The 24,592-nt window shown below is 36.6% G+C and overlaps 1 protein-coding gene across 1 annotated transcript in view; it reads right to left on the bottom strand.

Moving 5' to 3' along the window:
• EYS (eyes shut homolog) overlaps window positions 1–24,592 on the bottom strand; it is a 1,533,253-nt gene that overhangs the window by 452,980 nt on the left and 1,055,681 nt on the right. The window contains 1 exon segment of the mRNA XM_073224289.1: window positions 2,869–2,981. Coding sequence (XP_073080390.1) covers window positions 2,869–2,981 — 113 coding nt within the window.

Genomic DNA, 24,592 nt, shown 5'->3' with positions numbered 1-24,592 from the left:
AGATTGAATGCAGAAGCACATATGAGAATCTAGGTGTGTCCGTTAAGCCAGGCATTAAAAATTTTTACAGAATACATAAAACATTGACATTCTTTCCATCATTTTTGTTTTACTAAATGTATTTTTCATAAAATATTCTATTCTGTTACTTATGTCAACATGTAATGAACTTATCTTTTTATTTTTATGTTAAATAATAAAAACATTTAAAACTCCTAGTTTTCATTTCTGATATGGTAAGTACTAATTTATACCAAATTGAAAAAAAAAGCTCTTTGTAGTCAACAATAAGTTTTTAAAGGTGCAAAGGCCAAAAAGTTTGAGAATCTCTCTGTAGAGTGAATCTAAAAGGAATTTCCTAATAAAAATTTGTGTGAAGAAATAATCATAGTAGAAACGCAAGATACTTTATACAGGAAATCTTTGAGCATCTACTCTTCCAGGCCCTGGGAAATTGCAGGGAAAGAGGTCTACAGAGTCCATGCCCGCATGGAGCCCACACCGGTAATGAGAGTCATAAAAAGGAAACTAATGAACAAATAAGTAAACTTATTCAAACAGTGTCATCTCTCATGAAGAATAAAAACATTATGGAAATAAAGAGTGACTAGGAGACATGGATGGTTGATCATTATATCTTAGGTGGTCTAGGAAGGTCACTCAGACAAGGTCATAGTCAAGTTGAAGTGTCAATATTGAGAAGAAGCCAGAGTTTGGAAGAAAGGGGTTGGGGAGTGGGTGCAGAGATTTCTTGAAAAGGGATTAGAAGAGGTAACTTTCTGGAGACTGAACTAAATTTGGCAAAGAAGGCCAGTACCACTGAGCTTTCAACAGAGAGGAGAGGCCAACTTTATTCAACTTTATATTCTTCACAATCTTAGGAGGCAAGGGTAATTTTTCTGATTTCACAGATAAGAAGACAAGAATGTGGAACTTTTAAACCTTATTCAGTATCGTACAGCCAATGATTTGCAGAATTAGGCTTTGAAAACTGTATTCTAAAATAATTCAGTATGATATCCCTTTTAGGAGAGGTGAGCCCAGTTGAAGTAAAGTGGTGGCAGGGACTGGCGAGAGGAACAGAGTAGATGTTTGGAGAAATGTGATCTCCACTTGCCCCCAACTCTAATTATAAGCAAAATGCTTTTTTTTTTTCTGTACAGCTATGTTGGATATAAAGGGAAGGATAATAAAACTATAAGCGTAAAGTCATATATAGTGGTTACAAAACCAATACTGCAAAATAGACGTCAATTGAATGGTCAGTAAAAACAGGTCAATAAAATAGGACCCTTATTGAAGAGTGACTGAGAAACCATGAGGTTCAGAACTGGCTTGCAGATAGCTGAGACCACACAATGCACATTTGTGAGGTTTTTTTAATACTCATTCTTACGAGCAAAAGTTGTGTGTCCCATTTTTATAAAATTAAAAATAGAAAAAATTTATCAAATTGCTAAATTAGCAGATGATTATACACATTATCAAAGCACTTTATCCTTTTTAATGGATTGACTACTTAGCTCATAATTTATTTAACTGTCAGTTAACAGATCACAGTATTTAACAGAGATGGCAGAGAGCAAAGAACCTGAGTTAAATAACTGTTAGGAAATAACGCTAACTTCAAATCAATAAAAAGTGGAGATAAGCTTTTAAAAAACATAGGAATAAATGGTAAAATATAAGGACTTAATGGGTGTTTGATTTATGTAAAAATTGCTAGGACCCACCTAGCATGTATAACATAAGATATTAAGCTTTCATTTAATTAAAAAAAAAACCTCACACACACAAAGAAAAAGCCCCATCTATGACTATAACATAGGTGGCACAAATATATTTGAAATGTGTTAGCTTAATGGTGAAACTATGTGGAATGAGTTATCCTTTCACTTTCTAAAGTATTTCTTTAATTTTTGAATATACATAATTCCCTCTACCTGCAGGTAGCAGATTTGATTACATTCCAATATGTAAAGTTCTCATAGCCATCTGCACTTTTTTCCCCAAAGCACTCTTCATATTTATATATTCCCTTGAATATCTCCTCTACTACACTATAAACCCCTTAAGGACAGTCACTGGGTGACTGTTTATTCTTGTTAGACCACAGTGTATAGGAGGATCTCAATATTTCAGAAATATTTTTGGTAGAATGAATTGATGTGTTTCTGCCTTTGGCAAATGGGCTTTTATGCTGTCCTAGAATCAAGCATCCTTCCTCACCATGCCATCCTATATAACCTGTGACAGTAAAGGTCCAAAAATGATCCTTTTTTCTTAACTGTCAGGCAAAATCCTTTTAAACCAATTCATAGCAGTGTATTAATGCCTCATACTGGGTAACATGTCCTATATCTTCCATTCACCCCAACCCCACCCACACAAACACATGTAGAGATTTCTTAGCCACAAGGGGATTGTCTGAAAGGAATACTGCTAACAATGGGAATTCAAGAACAATGAGCAATACCCACGTGACTGTATTTGGAATATTCTGAGAGATAATGCTTCCTGATCAAGACTAACTGATCATTTGGTGGTAGATGTGATACACCTTCTACAGCACAAAGCAGAAACCCGTTATGTATAAATGGTCTGACTTAATTGTTACATAGTTTAAGAGTTCTATATTAGTCAGTAAGAAAGTAAAGTAAAATGTGAAAGTGTGAAAAAAACAAAATGAGGGAAATAAAGTGTTGTTCTGATTAGAAGGTTTCTAATAGAAATATCACCTTTTGGTGTGATAATTTGAAAACGCATTTGAAAAAGCATTCATGAAACCAATGTAATATTGCATACCAAGTGCAGTTGAATTTTAAAAAAAATTAAAAAAAGGAAAGTTAAAGCATTAGTGTATTTTACTTGCAATTGCCAATGTGCATTTTCTTCACTGCCCTCGATGGGATGACCGATCCCCAGTTATTGATTTCTGTAACTTCTATGCAGCTAGTAAAATTCTTGACTGGTCCCAAAATCTGAGATGGAGGAAGGGAGGGAGAGAGAGAGATACAATGTATTTTCTTCAATATATGCTCCTTGCTGCAAACTGGTCAGTGTGTGCAAGCAGCTGGGGAAGGCAATTTGATTTACTTAACATATTGGCAGAAAGTAATTCAACTCTTTTCATAAACAGCATTCCAAAAATTATTAGGAAAGAATAATACCTTCTTCAAGTTACTTGGAATCTGTGCATCTATCACAGTTTGAATTACACAGTCACTTATACATGAAGGAAGACAAAATTTTCATTATTACAGTGAATTATTATTGAAACACAGGAAAAAGCTGATGCGGTCACCCTTCATCCTGCCCACCAGGGGTTATACTTTTCCATCTTTGGCCCTGCTCCTCGCACTTTTTCTTTCAAACATAGTTACCTTGCGCCATCCACAGCTATTAAGACATCAATGAAAATTTATCTTTCCAGGGTCAATGGAAACACAAAGTAAGCCACAAATATTTGTGGCATCCTGTAGCCCTGATGCATTCTGCATGGCTTTTGTGTTCAATTGTGTGGCCTGGCCTCCTCAGAAATAACTTGGGCAAAACACAACATACTGAAAGACTGCCAAAGGGCTTAGAGCAAAAAAGAGAAAATAACGACATTGAAACATTCGCTGATGAACAAATAAAACCTTTTAAAGACAAGCAGATATATGGCTTGCCATGCTATTCACTGTGAAGATACAATACTATACCAATCAGTACATGTCTAAATAAATTTACATGTATGAGAAAAAGATAAATTTGGAAAAACTAAAAGGTGCAGAGCTCAGAAGTCATAGTTAGAAAGGAGCATTTATTTCAGGCTCTGTGTTCTGTTACGCTCTTGGTATTGCAAAACATTTCAATCTCAGAAGGGCTAAATTATGACCAGGACAATCACTGAATTTATACACTGAAATGCAAGTTGCGTATCTTGATTTTTGAATTAAAAATACATACTATTTGATTCTCAAGTTTGGTTTCTCAGTAAGAAACCAGGTTCTTTCTATTAAATAGAGGGCATCTTCTTCCACTAGAAGGCTGTTTTGTGCACATGGAAAATCTGTTGTGTAGTGTGGCCATCTTTATTAATGATCTTAGCTAGATCTGGGTAACTTGCTGCAGCTTCTACACCAGCATTTGCTGCTTCCCCTTGAACCTCTATGTTCTGGAGATGTGGCCTTTTGTGATTGGCTTCTTTCATTTAGCATGATATTTTTAAGTTTCTTCCTTGTTGAGTTTGTATCAGTAGTTTATCCCTTTTATTGCTGAATAATATTCCCTTGTATGGATATATCATGTTTTGTTTATCCATTTGTCAGTTTGTAAGCATCTGAATTGTTTCCATATTTTTGGCTATTACTAATATTCATGTGTTTTCATTTCTCTTGAGTATATGACTAATCCCATGTAATTTTTATGTGTGTTTGTGTGATTGATTAAGTGTTTCCTACTACAACTGCTTCAGTATAAATGTTGGGAAGGCAGCTAGTAGCCAGGATCTAATTTCTCATGCTGAAAATAATGCATGAAAATTCATTTTAATCAGACACAGCCTGCATGTCCATCTGCAGGTCCCTGCTCAAGCAGGCTGCTGTACCAGCATGGGCTGTGAACAGGAGGTGGGAATCTCTGCACACTGCTACAGAGTGTGCAGCGCATGCTGGGGTACTCACCCAGACCTCCCTTCAGGACTGAAGGCTTCCTCCCGTCCTTCTACTGCTAGGGGTGCTGATGAGAGACTTTACCGCTCAGCATTCTTGGAGAATTACTTCAGTAACTGATTTTTCTCATCAGTTTCTACTCACTGATAAAGGTAATTACTTTCGTGTGAAAGATAAATCATGGAATATTTTAGGAAATAATATACTGTGTTTCCATCTCCACATCGAAAACTTTTCATCGCACACCATTTACTGGCCCAAAGAAAGCAATTTTGGCTTGGTAAAAGGGCTTGATGATGTAAGATTTTTGAAATACTAATAGCAATGATAAAAAAGAAAAATAGTAACTCTATTGAATACTACTGTGCACTTGTCTTATTTAACCTTCATAATAATTTTATTATATAGATTCTATTGCTATTTACTATTTATGGTCTGTTGACACTGCAGGAAAACCCTATAGTTCCTTAGCATCATATTTACATATAGATGGTCTTTCACCAAAGAGAAGATTTTAGCCTTTCTTTGCACATCTGGTCCCATTTAGAAGAAGGCATTACACAAGGGCAGTTCAGTTCCTTTCTCCCTTTCTCTTTTCTGAGAAGTCAATCACTCCAAAAAGCTGAAACTCTGTATTCAGCTGAGTTTAATGTTTCATTCTGGGGTAAAGTATTTGGAGGTCAACCAGTAGGTTGGAAGATCTAAACCCACATCTCTCACTCAGCTATTATCAATAACAAAGTGGATGAATAACAATTTCATTTCCTCGATGCCTTGCGTGGGCTGTTCAATGGATTCTAAACTTGTTTGGGAAAAAGAGGTATTCAAATCACACCAATCTCTGCTCTGTGTGGGAAGGCGAGGTGATCTGTTTACCCACGGACCTAGAAAATGGCATGTCACCACTAGACTAGATCTCGGGCTACTGACCCCAGAGATCATGCTCTTCTTTACTTCCCTATACTAAGAATCTTCAGAGCCTTGTTTGCTACCCCTTTACATACTGTGATTTGCCATTATTGAGTTGTTTAAATATTGGGAATGAAGGTTACTGAAGGTTTTTTAAGACTGTATACTTCTAACTCAAGGGCTTTTATTATAAGGAATTTGAATAATATTATGGATCATTCCATGATCATGATGTTTCAATATGAAGGCAGCTATTGTGATGTATTTGTGCCTTGTTTGCTTTTTATCTTATAAATAGTAAAAAAATATATATATATGTTAAAATTAGAAAAAGAGTTTTGTTGTACATCAGCACCGCTATAGACAGAATGTGGCCCCCGTATTGGCATGTGGAAACCTAATCACAAATGTGTGGGTATTTACATGTTGAAACTTAATTAGGTACCAACTATGTCAATTACCACCTAGCTTTGCCATGGAAAAATGTTTATTGAAAGTTATACCTTATAAAATTTAAACTATAAAAACTATATATAAATATATAAAACTATATAAAATATAAACTATATAAACTGAAGATGTAAAAAATGAGTTACTTTCAGTTTGGACAATGAGGAAAATCACAACTGAAAAAAAAATTTGGTCTGTAATATTGTTCAACATCAGATGAGAGTTAATGATTCTGTACAATAAATACTTAGAATCATATTAGAAAAATAGTATTTATTTTTCTTTAAATTCAAGATTTTCTTCTAATTTTTTAATATAAAAAAGAAATGTTTAAAAGTCTTGCAAGTTTTTCTTTTTAGTTTTAAAATAAAAAATGAAGTAACTCTTCAAAAAAACCTCAAATAAGTTTGTAATTTACTGAAGCCTTGTTTGAGAGCTGAAGGCTCTCCAAAATAACAAACCAGTTATGTATTGTTAAGGTGTAATACCTGAAAAGACAGGTTTTTGCATCGAAATTCAAAAGGAAAATGTATCATTCTCTATACATGGTTACTTGAAGAAGTAAGCAATCGAAATGCACGTGTAAGTCAAATGCTGCCGTTTCTCCGTGTTTGCTAGCCACACTTCACTAAATACAATACACATTTGAAAATAAGGGAGATTCTACTGTGTTCATACCAATAACCAGATCACCTTCTAGTGTTCCCGTAACTTTACATTAGGAATCAAGCTTGTCAGAAAAGAATCCATTTTGGCAATTTTACAGAAATTGTGCCCAGATGGAGACCAATAGTGATAATGTTTTCAGTCCTACCTAATATTCTTCAGGTCACAGTATTGCTTTAGATCCGCATCTCTAATACTGGAATATAGGTTGCATATATTTTTGAAAAACAAGTATGTTTTAAAGGATTTTAGATTCCGAAAAACACATCAATGCTGGAAGCATTATAGTAACACTAAGACAAGCTCTTAAGAGAAATTTCTTCCACTGAATTCCAAACTTTAAAATTCATGAAATAATTCACAAACAGTCCTCTATATTCCAGAATTTACAGAAATGCCTTGTTCCCTGCTGTCCAGCGGTTACAACTAACTTTGACAGCTTTCCTCAGACTTTGAAAGCATAAGAAAGTCAGGAAATGAATCTGGGCCCAACGGGCTGACCTCAGCCCTGCTCCACTCTGGCCTGTCACATGCCCGCCCCCACTGCGTCCCTCTCCAATCTTTTGTCATTCTCTGAACTGACAAGAGAAGAGAGGAAAGGGGAAGGATGCTTATAAGTTAAAAGGATTCCTTAGAAAGCACTCGTGTTTATTCTGGGAAGAGATTTGCATCCTCAAACATCATGTTTATTTGTATACAGATTAATCAAGTGTGCTGAAACACAGTAATTCAAAGTTTTCAATAGTAAAAAATTGTGCTTAAATGAAGATTTATCAAGTCATCTGACAAGCCACAAAGATTTTAAGATAACCAGTCAACCAACAAACCAAGCAAGCAAACAAAAAACCAAGTGAATAATTTGTGATTCTCTTATTTTGGTCTATATAATTTTGTTTGCAGTTGTCCTATACATTTAAATATGACAAAAGTGGGAAAAATTATTCTGATAAAGGTCAGGCTGAACAAAGAAATATTCACAGATTTGAGAATTTTTATTTTTCTCTTTTTTATCACACATACATAGTTTTTATCTATATCTGTCTCCACCACTGTAACTATTTATCAATAGATAACATATATTTATGATGTGTTTCTATTGTTGGCACTTACAAGGTGATCTGTGGTAGAATAATTTCTATTTAAAGTACCAAAATATATGGAGATAAAAAATTAATATTTTCTTCAATGGACTATATAATCATTTGAAAGAGAAACTGACTGCAAATCCATAAAATTCATGAGATGATTGAGGATTTCCAGAGGATAAAAAAGAAACTATTTTTTCCTTCTGAGAAATGGTATCAAATGATTTTCAATAGGAAAACAAATTTTCCGCCGTATCCTTTTCTACTGGACCATCCCAATTTGCATGTATAGATGCTTGAATAGTTTCCATCCTTAAGTAATGCTCGTTCTCAATCCCTCTTGAAACTTAACAACTATCACAGTGGTTGTGGTTTCCAGCAAAGGCATTAATTCTGTCTCCTCTGCTTTTTGCATAATAATAGACAAATTAGTTAGTCTATGAATATATTGGCTTTTTTTCTGTAAAATTAAAAGGATAATACTACTACTTATCTCCTATGGTTATTGTGAAATTCTAAAGTTAATACCTGTAAAATATTTTAAAACAATACCTGGACCTTAAGTTTTCAATACGTGCTAGTTAGTGTCATTATCACGTATCCACTGAAAGGCAAACTTGGAGAAAGCCTGCCGTCCTCATTACCTCTACTGTTCTCCAATGGTGTTCCTCTCCCCACTACCCCGAGCAACCCCTAAGTCACTGATGCTGTTGACTCAAAAGGGCACTTGTCATCTCATCTCACCCTGCATCTCCCCAGTGTTTGCACACAGTAAGCCCTTAATAATTATCTGTTGACTGGTTAATTACTTAAAATACCCAGAATGGAAAAATAAAACCAACACAAATGTAATTGTTGTTACGGTCGGAGTGTTTGTGTCCTCTGAAAATTCCTGGGTTGAAATCCTGCTGCCCAATGTATGATATTAGGTGCTCGGGCCACGAGGGTGGATCCCTCATGAATGGAATTAGTATAAAAGAGGCCCCAGAGAGCAGCCTCGCCCTTTTAGCCGTAAACCATCTGGGGATACAGTGAGAAGTCTGTGACCTGGAAGAAGACCCTTACTTGGCCATGCCAGCATTCTGGTGTTTAAGTTACCCAGTCATAGCAGCCCAAATAGACTAAGAAAATCGATACTCAGAACTGAAGGCACTGCTGTAAGATACCTATACATGTGGAAGTGGCTTTGAGGTGAGTAATGAGTGGGTAGAGGCTGGAAGTTCTGAGGCGTATGTTAGGAAAAGCCTGACGTGAGTGGACTGTTCAGAGCTATTCTGGGGAAGGACTCAGAGGAGAAGAAAGCTGTGGAGAGAATGCCAACTGAGTGACCATCTAAGTGGTAGTAAATAGACTGTTGGTAGACATGTGGATGGTAAAGTCTGTTCCGATGAGGTCTTAGATGAGGCATGTGTCATTGGACGATGGAAGAAAGGCCATCCCTGCTGTGGCAAAAAACTTGACTGAACTATGTGTCTCAGTGTTTCATGGAATGTAGAACTCGTGAGTGGTGAAACTGGATATTTGGCTGAAGCTATCTTTTTCTTTATAATTTTATAAACATTTATTTATTCAATAAAATTGTATATATTTAAGGTATACAGCATGATGACTTGATTACAGAGAGCGAAATGATTACTGTAGTCAAGCTAATTAACATATCATCTCCTCACATAACTGAACTATGTCTAAGCCAAGTGATGACAGTGCAGTTTGACTTCTCTTGACTGTTTATTGTAAAACAAGAGAAGAGAAATGACTTAAAGAAGAGGGTATTATGCCCAGTGAAATAAACCAGGTGAAGAAAAACAAATACCAAATGATTTCACTTATTTGTGGAGTATTAAAAGCAAAGCATAACAGAAGGAACAAAATAGCAGACTCACAGATACCAAGAAGGGACTAGTGGTTACCAAGCAGCAGAGGTTGGGGAGGGGAAGAGGATGGGGGTTAAGGGGCACAATAATTCACAATCAAAATCTAAATTGGTCACGGGCACAGAGAATACAGTTAATGATTCTTTAACATCTTACTATATTGATAGTGATCTCACTAGAGGGGGTGAAGATTTAATAATTCAGATATTATTGAACCAATGTGTTGTGCATTTGAAACCAACATATGATTGCATATCAATGGCACTTAAAAAAAAGAGAATCAGAACTGAAAAATTTGGAAAAAGCCTGTCCATATCATAAAAAGTGAGAAAACACGTTTGGAAGAGGACACTAATGGTGCGAACAAGCAACCCTCTGGCAAGATTAGTGTGGGGGTCGACCAAGGGCTTAATCAGACACTTCAGCAGGAAAACAGCTAATTTTATCTGAAGGGGAAGGATACAGGAGGAAATAAAGTGTCAGACGTCTTAGATTTATAGGAGGCGACATAGAGCTATTACGGACTTAGCACCCGCAATATTCTTCAAGACAATGGAAGAAGGACCTCAAAGACGATTCAGAGATCACCAGGGTCGTCTCCTTATTTTCAAAAGGGAGGCTCTTCTCTTCGCTGGGTCTCAGTAGGCCAGATGACCCTTGCCCAAAGCTACACGGGTAGTGCCACCCAAAGTGTGGGGGCCAGCCCCTTGCTCAACAAAGCATGGCATATGTCACCTCCTCCTGATTTCAAAAGATGGAGCCTCGTGGAGCCCCGGGCCTGTGACCCCAGGCTGGTGGAGCACCTGCCTGGGATTTTATCCCTGGAAGAGCTACAGTCAGACAATTCCAACCCTGAAAGCGTCCGCATGGGCTCTGCTCAGCAAAGCCACGGAGCGGGGATGCCTGGGGAGGTTTAAGGTTTTGGACTTGCTTGTCTTACTGTTATTTTCCCCTTTTGAAACAGGAATGTCTGTGCTCTGTCTGTCCCAGTGTTGTATGTTGTAAACACATAACCTGTTTGAGGTCACGGGTTCACAGCCAGAGGGCAAGTGTCTCAGAATAAATCACCTGTACCTGATCTAGAGGATATTTAGATGAGACTTTGGACTTAGAGTTGATGCTGGAAGAAGTTAAGACTTTCGGGACTAATTAAAATGGAATGGGTGTATTTCACATGTAGGAAGGACAGGAATTTGGGGAGCGGGCAGAGGGGAATGCTGTGGTCTGAATGTGTGCTTCCAAATCCCTACACTGAAATTCTAATGCCCAGTGGGATTGTATTAGGGAGGGGGGCCTCCAGAGGTGTTCCGTGTCCCTGGGGAGGGCTAAGCCCTCAGGAATGGGATGAGTACTCTCATGAAAAAGACCCCACAGTGTTTTTTAGGCCCTTTGGTTGTAAGAAGATAGAATAAGAAGTCTGTGGCCCAAAAGAGGGCTCCCACTTGACCAATCTGACACCCTGATATTGGATTTCCAACCTCCAGAACTGTGGGAAACAAATTTTTGTTGTGTATAAGCTGCCCTGTCTGTGGCATGGCATTTTGTTACAGCAGCTCAGACTATGATACTTGTTTACTCATTTTTTAAGCTCCTGTTCTTATATCTAGGTGGGAGACAGGAAAAGAAACAATACCGTAACCATTTTAAGTAGAAAAATCATTTTTGTCCTTTGAGTAAATAGAATGTTATTGTTCATTTCATACCTCTCTCTCCTGCAACCTTCTCTCCTTCAAAAATTGTTAATTTCCACTAATTATAAAGTGTAGTCTGATGGTTGCTATTCAAGTCCTACACAAAAACTTCTCTAGAATTTATTCTACAGCTGTTCATTTAGAGTTAGATTCACAAGAACTGAGCTATGGGCTGTAGACAGATGGCTAAACAAGACAGAGCTCTGCCCTAAAGTCGCTGCCAGTGTAGGTCAGAGGATAAATATGCAAACAAATATTTATGAAGTAATGTGGCCAGGTGCTTCATGAAGACAGGGACTCAGTGTGCCCTCTTCATTGGCACATAATCTTAGAATAGATGTTATATAATGCTACTGTAGTGGTATGCACCTGTCTGTCTGAGCAACAGCTTGTAAAACTAAGCTGGCAATGGGAAACGTTGTGAGCTTTTGAATCCAAATGCCCTAGGACTTGAACTTTATACTTTATATGAGTCCTGTGCCAATCCTGGGAGCTATATGCCTTTTTAAGTAACTTGGCTTTTTAAAATTTTTTTCTGTGCTTTTTAAAATTACCTGTGCATCTTCCAGACTAGGCATTTGAAAATCCTGTGAAGAGGCAATATGATCAGTTTAGGAGATCTTCTCATCACATGGTTGAAAAAGACTTGGTGCAATTTCAAGGGCATGAGGAAAATTTCAAAAACAAAGAAAATCTTTTCCCTCATGGCTTGTTGATGCCGGGAATCTCACCCTCTGAGATTTATTCTTTTAGATGAAGGCTTTTGGCTTGTTGAAGTGTAAATATCCCCAGGAGGGGAAGCATATTAAATTATAAACATTTAACAACTTGCTATGATTGCTTTGGTCAGATTCTTTTCTGAGAACATGAATAATGGGAAGAAGTCACTGAAAGGGCAGGGACACTTGGCTTATGGGGGGACACCATCACCAAGAGAAAGGGTAAGACAAAGGGTGCCCAGGACAGCCAGTTGTCCCTGCTAAGTAGGTTGGCTGTTGCCTGCAATCCAGTTTTTCCAGCCTGATGGGACTGGGGAACATCTGTGCAGGGGCTGTCAGAGTCCCACAGGTGCAGGAAATCTACTTTATTAGAAGTGAATTTGTAAATACAGAGAAAAGCAACTGGCACTTTGAGCCACCAGAGATTAGCAGCAGTAATGAAACCAGGAAGAGCTTGCCTGAATGCTGCTTTTATTTGTGGCACACAACAGTCATTCAAAACAGCTTAAAAGCACAAAATGCTTACTAACCACAACCAAAATAATAGAGTTCGGTTTATAATATGAAGTTATATGATATGTCTGAAAACAGAAAGTCTAATATATACAGTATCAGATATCAGATACATGGTGATCTGATTTATTTGAGCAAACTCTAGTAGGGATAGGAGCAAACAGCTTCAGTCAATGTCAAATATGAAACAATCATATACTCCTTCTGGAAAATATCAATTAAATCACAGTTCTATGCAGAGATCCTTATTTTAAAGTAAGTTACACATTGATTAGTTCAGCAAAGCCAAAAAAAGCTTATTTCCACAAGCACCATCACCACTATTTGTCATTTCTTTTTGTGCACTTCAAAGTTTTAACTTTAGATCTGTATATAGGGCATATATATTCTAATCTTATATGCTACATATTGATTCTGTAGGTGGGCGAGTAAGTGAAGACAGAAGCTTAATTTCACAGTTTGTTTCCATGTAAGTCAAAAAGGAGCTTTAAATGGTGTTTCTTTCAGCTTTAGTTATCTGTGATGCATGATTTAAGCTACTGGAAAAATAGTCATGATTTTCTCATCTTCACGTTCCACCTACATTGTTTTTCCTTTTCATAAGTTTGTTCTACTTTCTACTTTTTTCCCCTTAATTTGAGATATAATATACAATTGATATTCTCAAACTTTCCAGTAAATTGCCTCCACGTACCATGCAGACGAATTGGAACTCTCTCTGAGAAACCTGTAGTACATCATTAAAGGCACAACCATTTTATCACTAAATCCCATTACAATTCATACATAGATGAAGATATTAGCTATAATTATATAAATAATACTAGGTATAATGCAATGCTCAATTATAATTATGCATATACCATGTACATAATTACCAAAATCTTTCCTATCTTATTTTATGTATCAGAGAAGGAAGAAATATAGTCTAATGAGCTGACATGCAGCCAGCAGTGTTCCAGGATATTTCTTAATATGCTTTCTTAGCCCCAGTCATTCACAAACTGCCTCATGATTGTTGCTGTAGCTGAAAACCCCCCATGTTACTATTTGTTTCATATGTTACTTTAAAACAACTCAGGACCAACTACTGCTCTTATTTTGTTCCAAGCAAAATACTCATGAAATCACAAGTTTGGCATATAGGTTACATCAAACCACAGTAAAATAACTTAGGATGAAAACAAATAAAATAAAAACGTGTCCACACATTGCCAAAAATTATCCCACACTCGGAGAAAGAGGCAGTTTTGCTTATGAATTAATTCAGAGCGTGAGTTTGGAGTTAACTGCTCAGGTTTGAATTCAGACCCTACTGTTTAGTTGTGTGATTTCCCTATTTCTCGGTTTCCTCGTTAGTAAAATGGAGATGATAAAATTATCTACTTCCAGGGTGCTTGTGAGAATTAAGAAAACATGTATAAGAATGCAGGGTGGTTTCACACAGTGCATGATATGTACATGTTTTTATGCTCATTTTTTACTATGTATGAAGTAATCATCACATGGGTGTTTGTTCAGTGACCATCCCATGCAAGCATTGCTCCAGGATTAGCAGTTTGAGACAGAAGCCCAGATTATTTGATTCACATCGAAGCCCACAACAGTTGCTGAAGCTTCTAAATAAGTCTAAACTCACTTCCCTGAGCAGTTGATTCTCTTAGAGGCTCTAATTTATTGTTTCAAGAACACACTAATCTATTCAAACTTTAATTGAAATATTTACTGGCTGGCTATGGTGCCCAAGACAGAAGATATGAAGGGGTTACAAAAATGAAGCAAGCAGAGCCCCTTCCTAGGAGAGTTAACAAATAAAATACATGCAATTAAAAAGTGACAAGAGCCACAAAAGAGGTCCACACATTAAAATGCTGCCCTGGGAGTTCCGTGGAATGTGGGATCTGGGAAGTATTTGATCAGGAAACTTTAAGGTGCCAGGAACTCTGAAAAATACTTTATGTGCAATGCTTCATTGACTCCTGACCACATTCCTGTAAGTTTCTCCTCTTTGCAAAAGCAGTAACTTAAGTGTGGCCTTACTAGTAATAGTCAAGTGAGGTTTGGTCCCAGGTCCACAATTACAGCATGCTACTACATTTATATTATTTAAATAGCCATTATAAAAAAGAAAAAGCTCTATGCAGGGCCTTGGAATTACTGTTTCAGTCGTGTTCCATCTCACTTGCTGGCTTGCCATTTGAATGCTATTTACTTTAGTAATTTATTTCTTTAGAAAATTAAATGGCATATTGGTGTCTCATGAGAGCTGGCATAGCTTTCAAAATTACTTAGCCTCTTCCCCCTGAAGCAGTTTATACATTAGCAAAGTGAGTTTAATTAAGTGTAGAATAACTGTGTTTCTGAATATTTAATTCAAAATTCAAAACAATCAAAATGAATATTTTCAGTCTGAGCTTAAACAACACACTTTCTATTTTACATTTCCCCAGTCTTTTATGTACCGACCCTTTGTGTTATCTCCACCCACTGGGCAAATTCACTTGATCAGGGAGGAGATGTTTGTGGGCTTCAAGTTCTGGGGTAGAGATGGCACAATTTTCCAGGGTTTGCCAAATACACACAATTTTGGAATAATGTGTGACATTGTTCTGCACAGTGATTGCCTCCATATTGTCAAATCTGTTACAACACAATCTACTTTTTTGCCCTCCCATTGTCACTTAGGGCCTCTGTGGCCCTGAGCAGAGCTGGGTGAGCTGTGGAAAATTTGTAAGGTGAACAAGCTTAATTAGCCCAGAATAGTTCTTCAACATTCCTAAATCCAAGCCCTAAATAAAGACAGGTATGATTAAAGTCTATACAAAGTAAAAATGTACTTAAAATGCTATTTTGAGGCTCACTAAACTTGTATTAGTCAACATCTATTTCTGGGGGCAGAATCAATTTGCATATATTCACTGGTTCTCTTTGGCCAATTAATATTTGGATGATTTCATTAAGAAATTTGAATCCAAACAAAATAATTGAAATGTGTATTGAAAAAAAAAACACACATTAAAAAATGAGAATGAAAATAATTAGAATTAAGACACTGGTCATTTGTTTTTATGACCAAATTAGATACACAATTGTTGATGACTTTTTTCCCCTTTCATGGAATATGATATATACTGAATAAAGGAAAGAACAACAACAAAAACTGTACGTGGTGGCCTTTTGTTTCCAACTTCAAGTGACCACAGTTAAGCTCTAACTGCTAAATAAATGAAGGTAATATGGACCAAGTGGCCCTTTTACTTTTTATCTAAAAGGGGTACAAAGACAAGGTCTGTTCTTCTTTATTGTCAGGCAACTTCTTCAAAATATTTCTTTTCAAGGCTCTGGTGGAAATATATAAGCTGTTCCTCACCTCTCAGACACATCTGGGCAACTCACCTTTTTTCTGATCCCATAGTACTGAATAAAGGGATATATTGGATATAATGGAATACTATTCAGCCATGAGAAAGAAACAAATCCTACCATCTGCAACAACATGGATGGAGCTGGAGGGTATTATGCTCAGTGAAATAAGTCAGGCAGAGAAAGACAAATACCAAATGATTTCCCTCATTTGTGGAGTATAACAATGAAGCAAAACTGAAGGAGCAAAACAGCAGCAGACTCACAGACTCCAAGAAGGGACTAACGGTCACCAAAGGGGAGGGGTGAGGAAGGGCAGGCAGGGAGGGAGGGAGAAGGGGATTGAGGAGTATTATGATTGGCACACATGGTGTGAGAGGGGGATCATGGGGAAGACAGTGTAGCACAGAGAAGACAAGTTGTGACTGTGGCATCTTGCTACACTGATGGACAGTGACTGCAATGGGGCATGGGGGGGACTCGATAATATGGGTGAATGTAGTCACCACATTGTTTTTAATGTGAAACCTTCCTAAGAGTGCATATCAATGATACCTTAATAAAAAAAAAGAAAGGGATGTATTGGAACCAAAGTTTGGAAGTTTGTAGAGGAAGGAAGTGAAATAATTCAGAGCCAAGTGCTCCGATTCTAGTTACATAACAGTGAGGTCAGTAATCTTTTTCAAAAAAGGGGCAAAGAATAAATATTTTAGGTCTTGAGGGACATTTGATCTCTTTAATTGGGACTCTGGCCCCGTCATGTGAAAGCAGCCCTAGATAATACATAGACAAGTGGGTGTGGCTGTGCTGCAATAAAACTTGAACTTGAAAGCAGGTGGCAGATCAGATTTGGCCCAGAGGCTGTGGTTTTCCGATTCCCGAGAGTGTAATGCTGAGACAGACGAGGGGAGCCCAGCCAAGGAGCAACACTTTTCCATCAGTTTTTCACATGAAGCTGTGGTATATACAGCTTTACCTTCGTGCTATAAAGCTCTGACTGAAGGAATCGGTGGAAATTTCCAGAAGGCCTCTTGGGATCCTCAAGCCTTTTAGTGACCAGAATGGATACATCTCATCTCTTACTGGCCACTGCTGCTGATCTCCTTACTGAGTGTCCTGTCTGTACTGACTTCTGTCTCTGCACTCGTTAGAAAAGTTACATGTGTTTGACTTGCAGATGGCATCTATTCCCGGTCCCTTTGTCAGTCTGTATCTGCAATGGATCGATAGAGTCCATTGCAACCCCTGGATAGAGATGCTAAAACAGCGTCTCAGGGTCTCGTTCACCAGAGGGTGCCAGTCCATTTTGCTACTTCTGAGCCTGGTCGCTTGAACCTGTTTCCAGGTGGCAAAGCTTGGTGGACTACAGTGTGATAAACTGCATCAAAAATAAGAAAGCAACTTGAATAAATCACTGGTATAAATATTGGGTACACAGTTCCTTCCCAAGGAATGAAGTTTGAATAGCCTCAAGTCATACCTTCCAATCCAGGATTATTCAGTTTCCACTCCCGAACTACCTACTCTAAGATCTCAGGGTGATGAGCTTCCCCAGTATTTCTGTTAGCCATTCACGGGATTGTAGAGCTTTACCTGGACCATTGGAATTTGGCTGTCTGACTCTCCAGGGTCTACTTCACAAACCCAGTGACATGGTAAATGTATATATCCATGTTAGTAGGAGTGATCTGGGGTCATGTTGAATTAAGCCACTATCAGTGTTAGCCAAGAATTTGATGCCAGGAAATAGAAACTGAAGATAATCACAGTTGAGAGTAGGCAAAATGATAGCAGTAAAAACAAAAGCACATGAGAAATCAGAAGAGGACTCAACTAACTAACCAGATAGTTACTGAAATCAATGGGCAAGAGAGTCTAGCATCTTTCAGTATAAAGATCATCAATGATTTTGTCATCAAAAAGGGATTATGTATGATTTTTCCCTTTTATACAATAATATCCTGCCATTCTATATTAGTGGACAGAAGGATGGAGAATCACAAAATTTGGGGGTTTTAAGATAAAGTAACAGTCCTCTAGCCTTGTTCTTCCTTGACTTCCAGATACCATAGACAATTAAAATTTCCAAAAACATTAAGAAGTTAACTTATTATTTTTCTCAGTAAGAATATTAAAATCTACCATATACTTGTATTCTAATTTCAAATAAAAAATATTCTGTTGTCAAAATATAGAATATATAAGAGTAAGCAAGTAATTTTATTTTCAAATAAATTTATCACATTGAAAGAAAAGATCCTTATTTCACTCAAGAATGATGAAAACTGGCATTTGTCAATTAGTCATCGTTTGGGAAGGATTAACGTAATCTGGACACTCTTCTGATATTTGAATCACTTCAGCAAACTCCCTGCAAAATTAAGTTACGTGAAGGAAATGACCAAGGTGGGTTTTCATTTCTGTGTTTTGGATACTATCCTAGTTTGGGTTATAAACATATGAAATATACCTTTGGCTCAATTTTTCTAGACATGGTAAAAGTTGTGTGCTAGTATGAGCATACTCTCTGGTCTGGAGAAGATCTCTCTGGTACAGGGCTGGAAACAAGACTGTGTGGCTCCCGCAAGTGGTATTATTTGTTTTCAGTGTGGGGACTCACAGCTGCTTTGTAAAGTTTCCTCCAAACCAGTGGCTGATGTTTATTTCTACAGGATTTTTCAACTCTCTTTAGGCTACAAAAATCTAGAGTAATATTCAAGAGCTCAGGAGTGGGCACAGTGAGCAAAGAAAACCAAACTTAATTTCTGCAAAGAGAGCTGTCTTCAGTTAATGTGATAGTTTTGGATTAATGGTAAAACACAAAATCATGAAGCAAGTTCAAGGTTGTGTCCCATCTCTTACAGATATTCCCTATATGTCACTGGTACATCATTACTATATACTTAGAAGAACTTCCTTATTTAATACTTTTAAAAAACCTTTATTTCATAAAGGAAATAATCTGTATAGTATAATGGAGAGTGGAGAAACTGAGTTAAGATAACTCATGGAATATTACCTGTACTGAAACAGCTCAAGAATTTGCTTCCAAGAAAATAAATTTCCATATGTATAAAGAAAAAAATAAATGTGCATACAACTTAAGTTCAAAGAGGTTTATCCCAATGTTTGTAAATAAAAATATGAAAACTAATATTTAACAATTGAAATTTCAAATAAAAGATAGCATATCAATACAGTTGAATACTATTCTGTAATTTAAAATCATATGTTCTAAAATGGCATGTAAGTGGCATATAAAGAACTTCACAATATTAATACATCATGAAGTAAAAGACAAAGTTATACATACACAGTGAGCACATTTCAGCAACTAAATTCTGTATGTGTGTTTGTGGGAGGGAGAGAGAAAATATATAACAAAATAAAAATAGTAGTAAGATTTTCATTGATTTTTATTCTATTTCCTTCCAGTTTTGTAACAATAAAATGAGAAGAAGTAGTTGCAAGGAGGAACAGAAAGTGTTGGTAAATAAAACAAGAGATACCTGTGTTTATTATCTTCACTACATTATTATTTATTGTTAAAGTTATAAAATGTAAAAATAACAAATATTTATAAAAGTCTTTAAATATGTGCTATCAGAATTTTTTAACTAGCAAAGAGGAAAAAATAGCAAGTTTTATTGGGACTCCTTTAAACTTTTCATTCTTTACTATTTCTGTAATAGTAACTCTAAATGTCAACAAATGTTTTAACCATTAATCTAAAATTTGAGATGTATGTAGAGATAAAAATGCTGGTGTTTTTCATAGGCAGTAGATCTTGAATCTTTATGTAATTTCTGTGTTACGTAGGGAGAGCAAGGAAGAGTGGGTCCCCCAGGAGAACCAGGATACCTGGGTTTACCTGGAATTCAAGGAAAATGGTATGCATTGTTTAGGAGCTATTTATTCATTTTTAACCAGCTATTAATGTATAATTTTCCTTTTATGAAAGTAGCATTGTAGGACTGATTATACTTTTAATGATAAACTAACCTACATATTTAATGTATGTACAATGTTTTCAAACCCCTGCTAATAATAACTGTGGCATCCTTCATGTCCCTGGATGGATTTGGTCTCCTAGATGAAGACCTTAGAAGAGGCATGCAATTGGAAAAAATAAATGTACAATTAAGTAATATCCTATAAGTTCAGATTGTTTTGCAGTCAATCCAGGGGAGTCAACAATTTTTTAGAAGTATTCAGTGTCAGGCCCTCTTAACAAAATAGGAGTCTCGCTCTTATCAGAAGTCTGAAAGGATCAAAATTATACCCAGAATGTTTGACCCTGAAGTTCCTATCCATGAGACAATTATATTACATGGAATTTCATTTAAAACTAATGTACGGAGTTTGAACTACAAACTCTGTTTACTGATACAAACTGTTTTGGTGAGAGAAGATAGCAACAGATTCTTCCTCTGTCAAGTAAAGGGGCCCTGAGCTGTATAGGTATAAATATTATTATTTGTTTGGAGGATTTAAGCAATAACTGACTGCCCATTTGTCAAAGTCCATGCCACTGCAAATAGATACATTTCAGGTTAAAAATAAACTGGCTTTGATTCTAGAAATGATACAAACTCTTACCTGTCTATCTTCATACCCCTTGCTGTTTTAGTTAGTCTACAATTTCACTTTTTTGTTCTTCATGTATTACCTACTTGGTCCCTAGATTATTATGCCCAGTATGATTCTTGCCCTAGTCAGCACTTCTGAGATGGGGCGACCCTTGTAGCAGCAATTAAGTTTTAGACTCTTAGCGAATATTAAGTAAATCTGTTGTGAATATATGTTTGGACTTGGAGAATTTTCTTGTTCAATATCTTGCCTTTTAAAAGGAAATCTGTATTTTTTTGTTTTTTTCTGTAAACTAAAACTCTACTTTCTGTGCTTAGATAGCATGATGAGATAGAGAGGAAATTTGGGAAGAGTGTTTAAGTTCAACTCTGAACAAGTACTTACCTTTCCTGATCTGCGGGTTCATTATCTTTAAGAACAATGAGAACATTGAACTAGCTGGTATCTGTTCTTCTAGCTGAGAAATCATAGGAAACGTTTTCCCCAAAAGTTCAATATTGAGGTGTATTTTTTTCTACAGTATCAATCCAGTGTTATCTTTCACTTGTTTCCTATAAATCTGTGGCTACTCCTAGCTTAATGGAAGATTTTCAGTTTGATTCCGTAAAACCTTTGTCAATATAAGTCCTTTCTTCCTTGTTTAATCTCAGATTGTGATCAATATAGAAAACTTCTCTTCCTGGTAAAATAGAAATTGTAGTAAATTTTCCTTCCAAATGTAAGAGCACAAAAAAAGCGTTCATCTAGAACATCATTTGACATGATATGGTTTTACTGTCTTCCCCAAAATTGTGTTAGAGCCAGCCTCTATATATAAGGCAATTGTGGGATTTACGTGAGACCATATATTTTTCTTTGCTGAAGTAAAATGTTTATTCAAAAGGATGCAGAATATACTAGGTTATGATATATACTAAGCTTCCTTTTTGCAGGGCGACAAAGGGAATCAAGGTGAAAAAGGCATTCAGGTATGTTGCTGCCTTCTGCTGGGCAATAAAATCAGGGCTTTGTTCTTTTTAATTCTTGTATTGTTTTTTCCAGCTCCTTCCCGTTTCACCATCAATATCTAATTGTTATTCCAGCTTTTCCCTTTGCTGCTAAACTCCTCAGGCAACATCAAACCTAATTTTAAGACTCTTCAACATTTTACTATTGTAGAAAACTTGAGAGCCAAGTAATTTAACAAACCATAGAGATGAATTTTATATACTTCTAATACCTATTTTCTGTATATTTATAGTATACATGTTTCCAAAAATGATTTGAAATAGCTTATAGCTTATGACACAGATGAATTTGATATGAAACCACTAACACCAAACAAAAGACTTATTCAAACTAATAAATGGGAGAAGAATTTACCAGACAAATTTATCAGGCCCAGGAAATCTAGGGAGGTTAGAAAGACGTTTTGTTTTAGGGCCTTAGCAACAAAAGCAAAGAGAAGACCATGCCACCTCCATGCGACATAAGAATAGTTTCAACTCAAGTGGCTACTGAACGTGTTTTTTCACTAACAGAGCACCGACCTAGAAATATGAAGCCACTAACTGAATCAATGATATACTTAATCAGGAATAAATGATATCTGTTGGTCTTTCAACCTTCTAGATTTTAGAACTGTAAGACTTTTCTAACCAGAAATTACAATCTAGAGTCTGAAGAGTTTCTTGATGTTTTAACATTACAAAGCATCAGTTATAGTGGCTGAGTTTTGCCATGGAGAATAGCTTAATGTACAAAAGAAAAATACTTTGCAAAATTTCACAGTTTTAAAAGCTCTGGAATTTCTGGAGCCGTAAAAGGAATTTCAAATTGAAATAATAATACAGTCAAATCTGCTAGGTTCAGACTCAACAGTTACTTTTACACAATTTTTTACTAAAGATATTTAAACATTTCCATGATTCCTTTAATTTTGAAATTAGGAGTGAGGTAAATTTTAAGTGTCTGTGAACTCTAAACCCATGTATCTCAATGTCCCTCCCTATACATGTCCAAAACAGAACTTGTCATCTTTCCCTTATAAACCATCTTCTACTCATAGATACCTGGTCATAATAATTAAGAGCACCACAAAATCACCTCAGGAGAAGACATCTTGGAAGCCATCCTTGGACTCAGTATCTTCCTCTTTATTCACATGCAGTTTCACACCTGAGTGTCTCTTCAACTTGGCCTCTTCTCCCTGTACCCGTTGTCTTAGTCATTTGTTGGCAGAGGCCCCAGATCACCGCCGTACCTTCCTGCTTGTTCCTTGAGTCCGGTCTACTCTCTTCCCCGCGTACTTTACCGGCACGCAGTAACTAAGCACACATCTCCCAGAGAATCCTTCCATGGTGTCCCATACATTCCACGATGAAGTCTGTCCTGTAAAGTGCCTCCTGGTCTGACTGGATCTTGAGTCTCACCTCTTGCCATTCTGCCCACCATACTCCACTCCTGCCCTGCTGCTTTAGCCAGAAGCAGTCACTTGCCTTCACCCTGTGTCTGTTCTCCTGCGCGCACCCACCTGTCTTTTCTCCTATTGGCCACCTTTTCACTCATCAAGGCCGAATTATTTTCCCTACCTTCTCTGTCAAATGCCCCTTCCTATGTTCCAGTAGTATCCAGCCCAGACATTGAATTGTACATTTTCATCATTCTTGATTTAGTTGCTTATCTTTCCCACCACACAGTAAGGAACTTAAAGGTGACAATGATATCTTTGTTTTGATGTCCCTAAGGGCCAGTCAATAGGTGTCACTCAATAAATACTGGGAATTCACTAAAAAAACTAAACAAATAAATCACTATGCAAATGTGATTTAAAATTTTAGTCACTAGATATCTCATTGATTATACTATCTAGCTATATATTTTCCTAGAAACTGCTGATTATCTTGACCAACATAGGGACGAAGTAGTGTTAAGGGTCAGGAAGAATGTCTTATATATGATAGACATCCAGAAGTATTTATTGAATAGACAAATGCACTTAAATTTGATTAATTTTTCTGTTTTTATGTGTCTTGATATTAATGATCTTCATTCAAAAATACATTTTGTAGTGTTTTTTAATTAAGGTATAATTAACATATAACAATATATAGTTTCAGTTGTGCAAAATGATTCAATGTTTGAAATACACTGCAATATGATCACAAAAAGTCTAATTACCACCCATTACTGTATATAGTTACAAAATTCTCTTTTTCTTGTGATGAGAACTTTTAAGAATTACTCTTAGCAACTTTTAAATATACAGCACAATATTCTGAACTATAGTCACCATGATGTACATTACATCCCCACGACTTATTTATTTTATAACTGGAAGTTGTAGCTTTTGACTCTCTTTACCCATTTCACCTGTACCTCATTTACTTTTCTCTGGCAACCACCACCAATCTGTTCTCTGTGTCTGTGAGCTTGTTTTTTCTGTGTTTTTGCCTTTGGTTTGGTTTGGAATGCTTCTTTGTTTTAGATCCCACATGTAAGTAAAATCATATGGTATTTGTATTTCTCTGTCTGACTTATTTCACTTAGTATAATGCCCTCAGAGTCTAACCATGTTGTTACAAATGGCAAGACTCCATTTTTTTTATGGTTGACTAGTGTTCCATTTTACAGTTTATTTTCAATTTTTGAAAATTTGTTTAAAGAGGTTTCCTTTTATGTTATTCAGCCATAAAAAAGAAACAAATCCTACCATTTGCAACAACATGGATGGAGCTAGAGGGTATTATGCTCAGTGAAATAAGCCAGGTGGAGAAAGACAAATACAAAATGATTTAACTCATATGTGGAGTATAAGAACAAAGAAAAACTGAAGGAACAAAACAACAGCAAAATTACAGAACCCAAGAATGGACTAACAGTTACCAAAGGGAAAGAGACTGGGGAGGGTGGGTGGGAAGGGAGGGATAAGGTGGGGGAAGAAAAGGGGCATTACTATTAGCATGTATAGTGTGTGGGGGGGGCACGGGGAGGGCTGTGCAACACAGAGAAGACAAGTAGTGATTCTACAGCATCTTACTATGCTGAAGGACAGTGACTGTAATGGGGTTTGTGGGGGGTGGGACTTGGGCATGATGG

This window comes from Manis javanica, chromosome 16 (assembly GCF_040802235.1).
Source record: "Manis javanica isolate MJ-LG chromosome 16, MJ_LKY, whole genome shotgun sequence".
NCBI classification, from domain to species: domain Eukaryota; kingdom Metazoa; phylum Chordata; class Mammalia; order Pholidota; family Manidae; genus Manis; species Manis javanica.
The sequence above is the reverse complement of the archived record's forward strand: the minus strand, read 5'-3'. Positions and strand labels throughout refer to the sequence as shown.